This window comes from Drosophila suzukii, chromosome 3 (assembly GCF_043229965.1).
Source record: "Drosophila suzukii chromosome 3, CBGP_Dsuzu_IsoJpt1.0, whole genome shotgun sequence".
In the NCBI taxonomy this organism is placed as follows: domain Eukaryota; kingdom Metazoa; phylum Arthropoda; class Insecta; order Diptera; family Drosophilidae; genus Drosophila; species Drosophila suzukii.
Window position 1 is genome coordinate 9,517,136 of NC_092082.1, and position 14,317 is coordinate 9,531,452.

The 14,317-nt window shown below is 36.4% G+C and overlaps 2 protein-coding genes across 23 annotated transcripts in view; one reads left to right on the forward strand and one right to left on the reverse strand.

The window, feature by feature from the left end:
* LOC108012947 (uncharacterized) overlaps positions 1 to 14,317 on the reverse strand; it is an 84,126-nt gene that overhangs the window by 66,917 nt on the left and 2,892 nt on the right. For 19 of the 22 annotated variants that reach the window (XR_011604012.1, XR_011604011.1, XM_070995823.1 and 16 more), the window contains one exon: positions 9,893 to 10,352. Coding sequence is in view for 20 of the 22 variants with exons in the window: in XM_070995823.1 (XP_070851924.1) it covers positions 9,893 to 10,011 (119 nt within the window). In the remaining 2 variants the exon portion in view is untranslated. Of the gene's footprint in view, positions 1 to 8,099; positions 8,499 to 9,892; positions 10,353 to 14,317 lie in introns of those variants that run through there. The other 3 variants (XM_070995820.1, XM_070995819.1, XM_070995821.1) reach the window with 2 other exon arrangements.
* Positions 5,891 to 6,441, forward strand: LOC108012946 (probable insulin-like peptide 5). Its single transcript, XM_017078483.4, has 2 exons — positions 5,891 to 6,098; positions 6,173 to 6,441. Exons 1-2 carry the CDS (start codon positions 5,933 to 5,935, stop codon positions 6,328 to 6,330), a joined length of 324 nt encoding a protein of 107 aa, XP_016933972.1. The 5' UTR covers positions 5,891 to 5,932; the 3' UTR covers positions 6,331 to 6,441.

Here is a 14,317-nt window from a genome sequence, read left to right on the forward strand (position 1 = left end):
AGATATCATCTTAATTTAATATATACAACATATTAGGTTTTAATTGAAATAACTTAATTTAAAAAACCGGCCAGCCAAGGCCGATTTTGTTTTCGGCGTTTTTGATATTTTCTACTTGATAGTGTTGACGTACACCAAAACATTTTATTTATTACTTTATTTTTATTTATTTATTTATTCTCGGGTATTTATTGCAGCTATATCTACTGTGACCAATCTATAAATAGTTAACATTTTGTGGCCGAAAATCGTTGAGAACTTCAACTTTTGAACGAGTGAGCCACTTTTTATGAAGCAAAAAATTTTTCGTGTAAAAATGTATCAAAATTGCAGGGCGCCACCTAGTGGTAGTTACATTCTTTGGTCATAACTTTTTAATGAATAAAAAAACGTATACCCATTAACACTTTTACAAAATCTTAAAAAATGTGGGCGCCAGACAGGTTTTAGCGTTATGGTCGTTTTACGTCAATCGTTAGGTAGTGACGAAACCAATACATTTTAGCTTAAAGGTTTATTGTAGCATAAAAACTGTAAGCGCCACTATTTTGGGGGGTTTGTGGGCGTGGCACTTTGATGAAACAAACTACCACTGCGCAAGAATCTCTAAAATCTACATGTTTAACCCCAAATTTCTAGCTTTTATAGTTTATGAGAACTCAGAGTTCATACGGAAGAATAGTTATAAATAAAAGTCCAGATAAATGTGGTTTTTACTTAACAATAGAAACAAGGAAGAACGCTATAGTCGAGTACCTCGACTATTAGATACCCGTTACTCAGCTAAAGGGACCAAAGAGAAATGGAGATATGCAAGCAGCAAAGCGAGATTAAAATGCGCCACCTACCGGCGATAGGTATTGATGAGAACAAAACATTTCAGTTAAAATTTTTATTCTAGCATCAAAACTGTAGGAGCCACAGTTTTGGGCGGTTTGTGGGCGTTGGAGTGGGCGTGGCACTCTGCTGAAACAAACTTGCGCTGCGTAAGAAGCTCAGGAATCTGCACGCCAAATCTCAATAGCCTAGCTCTTATAGTTTCCGAGATCTCAGCGTTCATCCGGACATGGCTAGATCGACTCGGCTAGTGATCCTGATCAAGAATATATATACTTTATGGGGTCGGAAACGCTTCCTTCTGCCTGTTACATACTTTCCGACGAATCTAGTATACCTTTTTACTTTACGAGTAGCGGGTATAAAAATGCAAAAAGTTAAAAAATTTCAAGTTTTAATGCCAATGGATTGGAAATTAAGCAACGAGCTCAACGAGGTATGACAATCCTCGATCTGACGTTTAGTTTTTTTTATAGCAGCCAAAAAGTGAATTTTGAGGACGAAAAAATTGGATTCCGATTTTGGTCAAATACGATTTTTCATTCCAGTCTTTAAGTCGTAGTTTAGTCAAATCAAGGCGTACCGCTAAAAGACCGACAGTTTTGAACAGCTTGCTACCTCTGCTACTGATCCCAATTACTTTAATCAAAAATTTTTTTTTTTTAAAATTTTCGCATTTTTTGTAGGTGAATTTTGAGGGCGAAAAAATAGGATTCCGATTTTGTAAGGGGTGCAACCCTAGGTACATCTGGGTGCAACCCTATGTGTTTTGAGGACGAAAAAATAGGGTTCCGATTTTGTAAGGGGTGCAACCCTAGGTACATCTGGGTGCAACCCTAGGTATATCTGGGTGCAACCCATCAAAAAAGTAAATTTTGAGGGCGAAAAAATAGGATTCCGATTTTGTAAGGGGTGCAATCCTAGGACGAAAAATAGGATTCCGATTTTGTAAGGGGTGCAACCCTAGGTTCACTTGGGTGCAACCCTATGTGTTTTGAGGACGAAAAAATAGGGTTCCGATTTTGGTCAAATACGATATTCAGATTTTAGTCAAAAATAGTGAATTTTGAGGGCGAAAAAATAGGATTCCGTTTTTGTAAGGGGTGCAACCCTAGGTACATCTGGGTGGAACCCTAGGTACATGTGGGTGCAACCCTAAGTAACCCAGCCAAAAAGTGAATTTTGAGGACGAAAAATAGGATTCCGATGTTGGTCAAAAATACAATATTCAGTGAATTTTGAGGGCGAAAAAATAGGACTCCGATTTTGTAGGGGGTGCAACCCTAGGTACATCTAGGTGCAACCCTAGGTACATGTGGGTGCAACCCTAAGTAACCCAAACAAAAAGTGAATTTTGAGGACGAAAAATAGGATTCCGATGTTGGTGAAAAATACAATATTCAGTGAATTTTGAGGGCGAAAAATAGGATTCCGATTTTGTAAGGGGTGCAACCCTAGGAACATCTAGGTGCAACCCTAGGTACATGTGGGTGCAACCCTAAGTAACCCAGACAAAAAGTGAATTTTGAGGACGAAAAATAGGATTCCGATGTTGGTCAAAAATACAATATTCAGTGAATTTTGAGGGCGAAAAATAGGATTCCGATTTTGTAAGGGGTGCAACCCTAGGAACATCTAGGTGCAACCCTAGGTACATGTGGGTGCAACCCTAAGTAACCCAGACAAAAAGTGAATTTTGAGGACGAAAAATAGGATTCCGATGTTGGTCAAAAATACAATATTCAGTGAATTTTGAGGGCGAAAAATAGGATTCCGATTTTGTAAGGGGTGCAACCCTAGGAACATCTAGGTGCAACCCTAGGTACATGTGGGTGCAACCCTAAGTAACCCAGACAAAAAGTGAATTTTGAGGACGAAAAATAGGATTCCGATGTTGGTCAAAAATACAATATTTAGTGAATTTTGAGGGCGAAAAAATAGGATTCCGATTTTGTAAGGGGTGCAACCCTAGGTACATCTGGGTGCAACCCTAGGTACATGTGGGTGCAACCCTAAGTAAACCAGCCAAAAAGTGAATTTTGAGGACGAAAAATAGGATTCCGATGTTGGTCAAAAATACAATATTCAGTGAATTTTGAGGGCGAAAAATAGGATTCCGATTTTGTAAGGGGTGCAACCCTAGGAACATCTAGGTGCAACCCTAGGTACATGTGGGTGCAACCCTAAGTAACCCAGACAAAAAGTGAATTTTGAGGACGAAAAATAGGATTCCGATGTTGGTCAAAAATACAATATTCAGTGAATTTTGAGGGCGAAAAATAGGATTCCGATTTTGTAAGGGGTGCAACCCTAGGAACATCTAGGTGCAACCCTAGGTACATGTGGGTGCAACCCTAAGTAACCCAGACAAAAAGTGAATTTTGAGGACGAAAAATAGGATTCCGATGTTGGTCAAAAATACAATATTTAGTGAATTTTGAGGGCGAAAAAATAGGATTCCGATTTTGTAAGGGGTGCAACCCTAGGTACATCTGGGTGCAACCCTAGGTACATGTGGGTGCAACCCTAAGTAAACCAGCCAAAAAGTGAATTTTGAGGACGAAAAATAGGATTCCGATGTCGGTGAAAAATACAATATTCAGTGAATTTTGAGGGCGAAAAAATAGGACTCCGATTTTGTAGGGGGTGCAACCCTAGGTACATCTAGGTGCAACCCTAGGTACATGTGGGTGCAACCCTAAGTAACCCAGACAAAAAGTGAATTTTGAGGACGAGAAATAGGATTGGTCAAAAATACAATATTTAGTGAATTTTGAGGGCGAAAAAATAGGATTCCGATTTTGTAAGGGGTGCAACCCTAGGTACATCTGGGTGCAACCCTAGGTACATGTGGGTGCAACCCTAAGTAACCCAGCCAAAAAGTGAATTTTGAGGACGAAAAATAGGATTCCGATGTTGGTGAAAAATACAATATTCAGTGAATTTTGAGGGCGAAAAAATAGGACTCCGATTTTGTAGGGGGTGCAACCCTAGGTACATCTAGGTGCAACCCTAGGTACATGTGGGTGCAACCCTAAGTAACCCAGACAAAAAGTGAATTTTGAGGACGAAAAATAGGATTCCGATGTTGGTCAAAAATACAATATTTAGTGAATTTTGAGGGCGAAAAAATAGGACTCCGATTTTGTAGGTACATCTAGGTGCAACCCTAGGTACATGTGGGTGCAACCCTAAGTAACCCAGACAAAAAGTGAATTTTGAGGACGAAAAATAGGATTCCGATGTTGGTCAAAAATATAATATTTAGTGAATTTTGAGGGCGAAAAAATAGGATTCCGATTTTGTAAGGGGTGCAACCCTAGGTACATCTGGGTGCAACCCAGCCAAAAAGTGAACTTTGAGGGCGAAAAAATGTGATTCCGATTTTGGTCAAAAATTCGAGATTCAGATTTTAGTCAAAAATATGATTTTTCTTTCCAGTTTTTCAGTCGTAGTTTAGTAAAATCAAGGCGTAAAAGACCGGCAGTTTTGAACAGCTTGCTACCTCTGCTAACTATCCCAATTACTTGAGTAAAATTTATTTTTTGACCAATTTTCGCATTTTTTGTAAGGGGGTGCATCGTCTTTTTTGCATAAAATGCGAAAAGTTAAACATGTTCAGGTTTGATTATCAATGGATTGAAAATTAACCAACGAGCTCAACGAGGTATGACATTCCTCGATCTGACGTTTAGTTTTTTTATAGCGGCCAAAAAAGTTTTTCCGGTTTTGGTCAAAAATTTGAGATTCAGATTTTAGTCAAAAATACGATTTTTCTTTCTAGTTTTTAATTCGTAGTTTAGTCAAATCAAGGCGTACCGCTAAAAGACCGACAGTTTTGAACAGCTTGCTACCTCTGCTAACAATCCCAATTACTTTGAGGAAAATTTATTTTTGACCAATTTTTGCATTTTTTGTGAGGGGGTGCATCGTCTTTTTTTTGCAAAAAATGCGAAAAGTTAAAAATTTCCATGTTTTAATGCCAATGGATTGGAAATTAAGCAACCAGCTCAACGAGGTAGTACATTCCTCGATCAGACGTTTAGTTTTTTTATAGCAGCCAAAAAAGTGAACTTTGAGGGCGAAAAAATGTGATTCCGATTTTGGTCAAAAATACGAGATTCAGATTTTAGTCAAAAATATGATTTTTCTTTCCAGTTTTTCAGTCGTAGTTTAGTCAAATCAAGGCGTACAGCTAAAAGACCGAAAGCTTGCTACCTCTGCTAACGATCCCAATTACTTTGAGAACAATTTATTTTTTGACCAATTCTCGCATTTTTTTTAAGGTGTGCAACCCTAGGTACATCTGGGTGCAACCCTAGCTACATCTGGGTGCAACCCTATGTACATCTGTGTGCATTCCTAGGTACAAACCGTTTTTTATAGCAGCCAAAAAAGTGAACTTTGAGGGCGAAAAAATGTGATTTTTATTTGGTCGAAAATACGAGATTCAGATCAGTCAAAAATACGATTTTTCTTTCCAGTTTTTCAGTCGTAGTTTAGTCAAATCAAGGCGTACTGCTAAAAGACCTACAGTTTTGAACAGCTTGCTACCTCTGCTAACGATCCCAATTACTTTAAGGAAAATTTATTTTTTGACCAATTTTCGCATTTTTTGTAAGGGTGTCTTTTTTTGCGAAAAATGGAATGAACGAATCTGGGTGCAATCCAGAATGCGTCTAGAGTGTTGCATCTTGGTGCAACCCTAGGTACATCTCGGTGGAACCCTAGTCTAAACTTTTCGGAACAACGGTTTTTTTTAGTAATTGGCCAACTTAAGTCACGAAAAATGAAAACCCTAATAAGTTGAGTCTAAATATAGGGCTTTAAACTTGTGTTGCTTGTATTATTTATAGATTTCGCCACCCATTTGGTGCATGATATTAAAAACAGCGTTATGCTAAGCTATGGGCATAAATTAATGGTAGTATCCTTCGATGTCCTGACATTGAAAATTAGCAGGCACGCTTCGACCCACGCTGACCCCAAAAGACTAATCAGAACTGACAAGTGGAAGTGCGCTGGCGGATATAAAAGTGGCTTTCGACGGCGGAAAGTGCATCAGATCCTTTCTAGCAGCAAGCCCAGCAAGACCATGATGTTCCGCACAGTGATCCCTTTGCTTCTGCTCCTGATCCCGCTCCTGGGATGCGCAGAAGCTATGAATGAAAATATCCGGGCTTGCGGACCCAACCTGATGGAAGTGATGATAATGATGTGCCCCAACGGATTTAATGGAATTTATCAAAAACGAGACTCCAGTGAGTATATGCTTTTTTGGTTTTCAGAACGCCACGAGATTACGAGATTTCTTGTGCTTCCCTATCATTTTCAGTGATTTTTGATTATGTGATGGCCGAAGGGGGTGACGAAGGCCAAAATGGCCGGATGAACTCACTGACGGGATTGCAGCGCATTTACCGGGGTATTGTGGACGACTGCTGCCTCAAGCCGTGCAGCAAGGCGACGATGAAGAAATACTGCAGGGATTAAATCCACAAATTGTTACGCTACTTGTTCTATGCCCATTTAATGAATACGATATATTAGGTTTTGATTATGATGCACGCCTTTGAAAAATGCAAATAAAATATATAAGCGCAATTATAAACACTCCTACTTATTTTATGAAGAAGAAACAATCATGAAATTATCCTTTAGAATTTATGGGGGTGCAACACAAATCATTAGTTATATTAAATCACTTTAATATGGTTTTTTGGTGTCTACAAGTATGCAGTGAAAAAAGTATAGTCTGGTTTCTAAATGAATTCATGGTACTTATGAGTTAAAGAATATTGTTGCATACTTTTAGACTATATCGTTATAGAGCCCACTCATAAATTACTAGAAATCGGAAATTTCCTGTAACATAATTCATAATAATAATAAGAAGTTTTTGAAAGCAACGACCAAATGAGACGGTTTAAGGTTTATTTTCTTTGAAATATGTTTTTAATCCATTTTGAAAAGCCCTCTGGCAGTATCCAAGTACATGAAATGTTTTTTTGAGTGCAAGTTAGAGCGAATTTTGATTTGAATCGCAGCAAGTTGGCTGGAAATTTCGCACAAACAAATATATGTATTACGCTAGCCTGCAAATTTCTTTAAGCTTTCAAAAAGAGTTTTCAACTTTAATTATAATTTGCTTGAAATGTTTTGCTCTCAACGCATCATCTTAATCTGCCTGAAATGCTTCGCCTTGCACAAAGATAACAAACAGAAATATTTAAGCTAAGAAAATGTGCCTGCTGAGATAAGACCTTAAAGAATTTATGGACAACAAAGTCCGCAGAGATAATCGCAAAGCTTTAAGCTTCTAGAGAATTTAAAAAGGAAATGAAAACCATTTCTCATTAGATTCAGCATTGACCTCCTTGAAGAGTCGTAGTCCCTTCGAAATGAAATCACCCCCACAACTGTCGGCCTCAACTTTAATTAGTTGATTAATTTCAAGCAATCGCAAACATTGTGACAACCTCATTTGCCGCAAGCAAATATTTGCTCAAAAATAAAGTGAATTTCAATTCATTCAATTTCGATTGTGGTTTCGTCAAAAATTCATTTAGTGGCGTCTGACAATTATCGTTAGAAATTATAATTATTAAAACAATTTTGTAATTATTTCAGTTTTACGGCTCATTGGTTAACTGTGCGATTTTCCTGTGATTCACCGATGGGCATTAAGTCAAGAGATGCCTCACAACTTTTGGCTAGACGCCTGCCGCTTGTTTGTTGACATTGTTTTAGTTGTTCTTTTTCGATGCTGTTGCATTTAATCAGTGCACTATAGATGCAGAGTGACTCATCGACCCGCTGACGTCTTGAATTATTTTTAATTACTTTACACAAGCAGAAACTAATGCGTTTTACTGATTTTTAAAAAATTAAATATTTTAATATGTTTATTACTGAGTTTATCACAGATACCCCATGGTTTCATTGGACATTTTCCATAATATTCATATAGTTCAATAGTATTGGCATCAATTCTTAATATATATTTAATATTATTATTTAAGTTAAGAAAGACAACTTAGGTTCACTCTTAGAACTATTTAAATTAGTTCAATTCTCCAATAATTTCATTGTTTTATATACCCATTATAAAAATATTTCTAATATTAATATATGTATCTTTGTTAAGATCCCTCAAAACATCTTAAGATCAAGTTTGTGTTTTGAAATGGTCCTCTTTTCCTTTTTACACTTGACTGGCCTTATATAAAAAGTATCTTTTGGGATGCTTTCGCTACACGTACATTTTATTTTCGAAGTTTTAAGTTGGGGCGAAGCCTTGGCTCAGCTGTTTTTGGAAAAGTTACTCCCTAATGCGGAAAAACACGTTACGCACACTCACGCGCGAATATGCGATTGAAAGTTTTCAGTTTTCAGTTTTTAGTTTTTGGGCTTTGGTAATTAAATTTAAAGACTCCGTTGCAGTTGAACACGTTTTGTCGCACGCATAGTCACCGTATAACTGAAAGCCACTTAAAGTTTTTGCTCATCAGAGCAGATCACCACTATATCTATATCTATCTGGTGGATCGCTTAGGTGAGGTGAGGTGTGCTGAGGCCGGTTTATTCAAACAACAATTGCAAACAACAATGGGAGAGATACGTGTATAGTGTTGTTGTTAACGCGACAACAGCACCAGCTACAAATAAATTCAAGTCTAAAAAGCATCGCTGAGATACGCGTCGTCGTTGGCTGCATATAAAGCTTTTCTGGTAATTACAATTAAACGTCAAAGCATTTAATTGTAGAGCTTGTTGTTGCTGTCCTCATCGTGTTTTTGAGTATCTCTCAGTGCCACAACAAATTGGCAGCAGTTGCAGTTGCAGTTGCAGTCGCTGCCTCTGCCTCTGTCTCAGTCGACGTCGCAGTCGCGCTGCAGTGCACAAAGTGAGGGGCTGCCCCCCGCCCCCCTTTAATCCCCCCCTCTGGACGCCCACTAATTAATGTGTTTTGTGCACCTGTTTTGTGGCAGCGGATTTTGTATCTGTCAAAATAGAACAAGCAATGTTGGAGGCTTTTGGCGGGGCTTGTGTTACCAAAAGACTTCCAGTTGTATTTCCAAAGGGAAGGTGAATAGAGTTGCTCAAGATGATAAATTAACTAATTCCTTTCAGTTTAAGTTTGTATTTTAAACATGTAAAGCAATTTAATTCAGTTTTGGCATCCTTAATAAATAATTTCCAGAGTTAATCGTTAGTTTACTTCATTTCTAAAGATTAAAAACGTATAAAAAGGCTTTTAAGACCATTTCTACTGCACTGTAAAGCAGTTTTTTTTAATATTCCCATAATATAGTATACAATAATATTAAAAAATATTGCCACAAAATAGTAATCAAGAAATTAAATGTTAACTGTTTTAAGTCAAGTTCGTATTAAATTATTCTTTGAAAATATCTAATAAATACATCCTTTAAAGACAAGGTTTAATATGTGTAAAATATTTTATCTATGTCTTTACACATAGCAATTTTAAAGATTTATAATGAAAATGTAAGCAATTTCTTGTCATTTTTGTATAGTTATTAAATTTTTTTATTTTTTTTACACCTAAAATAGTTTTATAAAACATATATTAATTTAATAAAAATTGTGTTGCTTTATTTTTTATACTAGGCTTCTAAAATGTTGGCTAATTTACGAATCCAACCATATGCAATTATTATTTTACTTAAAAACATTAGTTTTCCCTTTGTTTTCTGAAGTTAAGCATTTGGTTTCTGATTACTTTAAAGTTCCAGGCATATGAAAATGGGAGTAATTAACTGCTTTATCTAGCCTGTTTAGTTTTTCCCAGAGACTGCGTAACTATTTAATGCCCTCAAAGTCGCCAACAAGTGACTGGAAATTCTACTGAGCGGAAAGCAAACGCATCTACCCCACCGAACCTTTTGCGAGCACTCCTCCCCAGCTGGCTGCTTTCATCTATTTTATGAAATTATGCATTTAAATGTATGATAATCATTTCGCTTGGCCACACAGGGAGGAGTACGTTCTATTTTTTCTTATTTTTTAATTTTTTCCACCCGGTACTCACCCCTCGCCGCCGAAGGCCTTCAGCTCGCGGTTCAAGGTGGCCTTCACGTTCTCCTGGGAATAGAGGCCCATGGGCGAGTTGAACTGCTTGTGCACCAGTTTCCGTTGTAGGGCGGCCATTTTGCTATATATATTTAGCGTATATATATATGTGTATCCTTTCTGGACTGCTTCTTCCTGCGGATTCAAGTTGCTCCTTTGAAATGTTTAACTTCGGTTCCTTCTTGGCTGACTTTTGTTTGCCTCGAGGCTCTCTGTGTGCTACTTCTTCGGATGTCTTCGAAAGTTTTTCAAAAATATTGTTGATAAAAAATATTTTTCAAAATTTTCTACTCGACTTAATTCCGCCTATCGGTGTTCTGTTGTTGTTGTTGTTCTTCTTCTTTGCTGGCAGTTTTTAAAAAGAATCCTACTTCAAATGGACTTAATGTTAATCGTTAATTGTCGGTCGTTGTTTCGTTCTGTAATTGAAATGCAAAACAAACCTGAATGAGATGATGACGTAAGTTGAAGCTTAATTGGAACAGGAGTTAATTGAAAGAAGGGCATAATGCGATTAGGTTTCAATGGCAGCCTTTTATGGGTTTCATAGGTCAAATATTAAGTTCTTGACATCCCTTTAAGCTATTTGGATGGAATAATTACTAATTAGCTTAAACAAACCATTCATTCAAGTTAATTGTGTGTTTAAAAGCTACATAAATAATAATTTATACACGGTTTATTATTGTTTACAACTTGTTAGGGTTGGAAAAGGTTAGGAAAGCTAATTTCCTCCTACTTAATAATTTACTTCGCTAACAATCATTTCATTTTTCTAGATTCACAGTACAAAAAAGTTTATATTATTTTAACTCTCAATGAAAATCCTGCATACTTTATCTCGATTAAAGCGCTTTTATTTGATAATTCTTTTAACCTTGTATAACAAATCACTATATTCCTCTATGCATATATGAAAATCTAATTATAAACACAAAACAAAAACTGGGAGACTCATAAAAGTTTTCAAACATGAGCGAAATAATTTCAGAAATATTTCCAGCAGCACACATCAGACACTTCAATGTCAACGATCTATATATAACACTTTAATGCCATCAAAAACTAAAGATACACATGAATTTTCTATTTAATAAAGCACTCAATTGCAGACTGGAATAATTTAAAGGCCACGGGCTCTAGGAATTCGATTCGTTATTACAGCTGTTGCTAACAAATTACAAATGTGGAATTTCATACGAAATATCGGGAATATGCAAAAGGCACGTATAGTATTTATTTTTCCAATTTCCTGAGACACTCACTCACTACTGTCACATTTAGAAATGTATCTTAAACTAATTTGAGCACTGCCTGGCTGGCAAAACAAAAAAATATAATATTTTTGTGTGTGTTCCGACGTTTTTGTTGTCTTGTGCTATTTGTGCGTTGGTCTAAAAATAGAGCCAAAGACAGCGGCGAAAATATTGAAATGTGCTCAATTTATACATTTTTTTTGTGTATATTCGCTACACTCATATTTTCCACACACACTCGAGATCTCTCTCTCATTCGATGTCTCTATTTTGAAATTCCCGCCTTGTGTGTCACCTCAAATAAAATTAGCAGCTGTGAGGAAAAGATACCATTATTTAGATTTGCGTCATTTCGTAAAGAAAATCACAAGGGAACTGTGGTGTGGGCAAAATGGAAAATGCAATAAAAGATACTTGAAATAATCGTAATGAAGTATTTTTGTGTTTGCTCGCATTTTATGCCTTTTAATTGCTGCTTGTTGCTGCCGAGCGTCTGATGTTGCTGCCGTGCTGCTGCTGTTGCTGCTGTTGCTGCCGTGCTGTTGCAGCTGCCACAGCTGCTGCCCCCGTAAGCACGCAATATTCTGACTGGGCCAACGGAAGCGGACCAAGAATCGCACAAATTAATCAACATTTAATAAAATATTATGCAAATTACACACAAAAGGCAGGAAAGCAGCGGAATACACACAGAGAAAAAGCGAGAGAGAGAAAGACCCAGCAGCAACAAGAGCTTGCCACTTGATGTCCCAATTAAAGTTTAACACAAAACTCATACAAACACACACAGACACACACACCCATACAGCCCCCACCCACACACTCGCAGCTAACCCACACACAGTCACATCCCCTCCCACACAGATACAAAAACAGGTGCGTGCTGCACTCTGTGTACTTAGCACAGGAATTGTAAGGGAATTTGCATAAAAAATTCTCGCAAAAATAATGTTTCAAAAAAAGGCAAAATGAGCGTGAACGAATGAGAGGGGTGTGGGTGTACCATAGAAAATATAACCCTGTGCCATATGCCATACACCATACCATACCATACCATACCCATATACCATATGCCAGCCCACACAGCAACTCATTCAATACTCTTCTTCGAAACAAATTACCATGCCCCAGGACATGTGTGCATTTAAATTACAACGCAGTTGCAAAGCCAAGAGTTTTCCACTTCATTTGTTTTAACAAACTGTTACAGGCTTTCAAATTACAGAGGGAAACTCATTGTAAAAAGTACCAACAATGTTTATTTTAAAAATAATATTGCCCTGGCAACAGTCAATCAACCAATATGTCACATAGCCATTGCCTTGAGCTAAAATTTTAAATAATATTTTTCTGCAATTACTCAATATGCTTTAGGTTTAACTAAAATGTTTGAAAGTATTTTGCCCCAGAAACAGCTGTGTCATACGCAGGTGTCACTTCTTTTTTAAATTTGAAATGAAACTATTTCTGGCTATATACTTTAATTTTGACTTATATTAATAATCATTTCCGATACTCATAAACAAACCAAAATCAACATATATTCATGCTTTTAATATTTCCTTCATTTTCTAATTTAAATTAAACTCTCTTTTGATTAATGGCTTTAAAAGAAATAAGCAATAATATTATATTTATAGATATATATATATATTATTATATTACCTATAATTGATATGCTAAAATATTTTTTAACATCTAAGTAAGTATTCTAAATTTAAGGAACCTTTTCTTATAAATACCTATATGTTAATTTGGAACATAAAATTGTAGGTTTCATCTCGACTTTCCTTTAAGTAAATTGGTTTAAGAACCCCTGATTTCAAATAAATATTTCTTAGTTATTTCTTTTGCTCTGATGTTTCAAGAACCCCTTTAGGATCAGCTATTAATATACGATTCTTGAGGTGAGAGTATGACGTCTTCTCCATAACCTAATTAACATTTCTCCCCTGTTCGTTTTCGAGTGTCTTTATTTTGGCATCGACATCATTATCAGCGCTGCCATAGCCATCGGTTCGACTCCATGGCATGTGTGGGTGTGTCTTTTCGAGAGTGCTATATAAACTATAATGGTGCCTAAATGTGTGAACGAGTGTGTGGGTGTATTTCGGCACACACACCAACACATGTGCATTGGAATCAGGTGCAAATATTGTTAGATTTGCGTCGAGACGAGGAATTTCGCAAATCTGGGTGCCGACGCATATGAGAATCCGTTGGATTGCACATCCCAAAAACCCGAAACTGGATGAAAGCTGTTGATTTTGCCTGCCATGTTTTTGCTGATTTAATTATTAAAATTCGGCATTGTTCTATGGCAGCTCACGTTTTTGTTGAATTGCTCGAATATTTCATTCTGCTTCTACACCCAAACAAAAGTATTAAATTAAATGGCTGCAGTTCGAGCATTCAGCATGGAACATCTAAACACTTTGATAAGCCGGATATTGTTTCTGTGATTGAATGTGAAAAATAAACATTTTTGTTTCTCACAAGTCTCCATTTAAATCTTATTTTCAATGGTAGTCTTAAGTTAAGAGTCTTAATATAATGTTTATATATATAAATACCTAACATTTCAAATGAGAATGAGAAATACTTTCTTGAAAGATTAGTTTGTATTATTGGTTTTTTAAAACACAAAGTATAACTTTATTAATAGAGGTGAATTTTAAGGTTGAATAAGAATTAACACTATTTAAAAAGCTATGAAAAGTTTTGGGAAAGTAAAGGGAAAGCAAAACAAATTGGTAAGGATATGAAAAAGTTGTATAGGTTTTTAATAATTAGTTTGATTTTCGTCATATATATGTTACACATATCCATATAAACTTATTAGTTGAAATTTAATTTCTTTTTTGAGTGGAAAACTGTTTTTCTAAGATGATAAAAACTTAAAATTTATTACGTTTGCTAAGTTTTAAAAGGGAAATAGAGCTTGTTTCTTCATAATTAGCTCAAAAAATTGGAGTATAATTAAGGCTTATTTGTTTTCGGTGCAAGCCACTTGTTTATGGTTTAGGTGTGGGTGGTGGGCGTTGCACTTAAGCACACTAATATTCCAAAATAAACACACGCACACACACATAGCTGGGTTAAGTACAAGCACACACACACATAGACAC

What these genes read in the sequence shown, in the direction of transcription:
- LOC108012946 (XM_017078483.4), top strand. Translation starts at nt 5,933, where the DNA reads ATGATGTTCCGCACAGTGATCCCTTTGCTTCTGCTCCTGATCCCGCTC. An exon ending in TTATCAAAAACGAGACTCCA is followed by an intron (nt 6,099 to 6,172) that starts GTGAGTATATGC and finishes TATCATTTTCAG; the next exon opens with TGATTTTTGATTATGTGATG.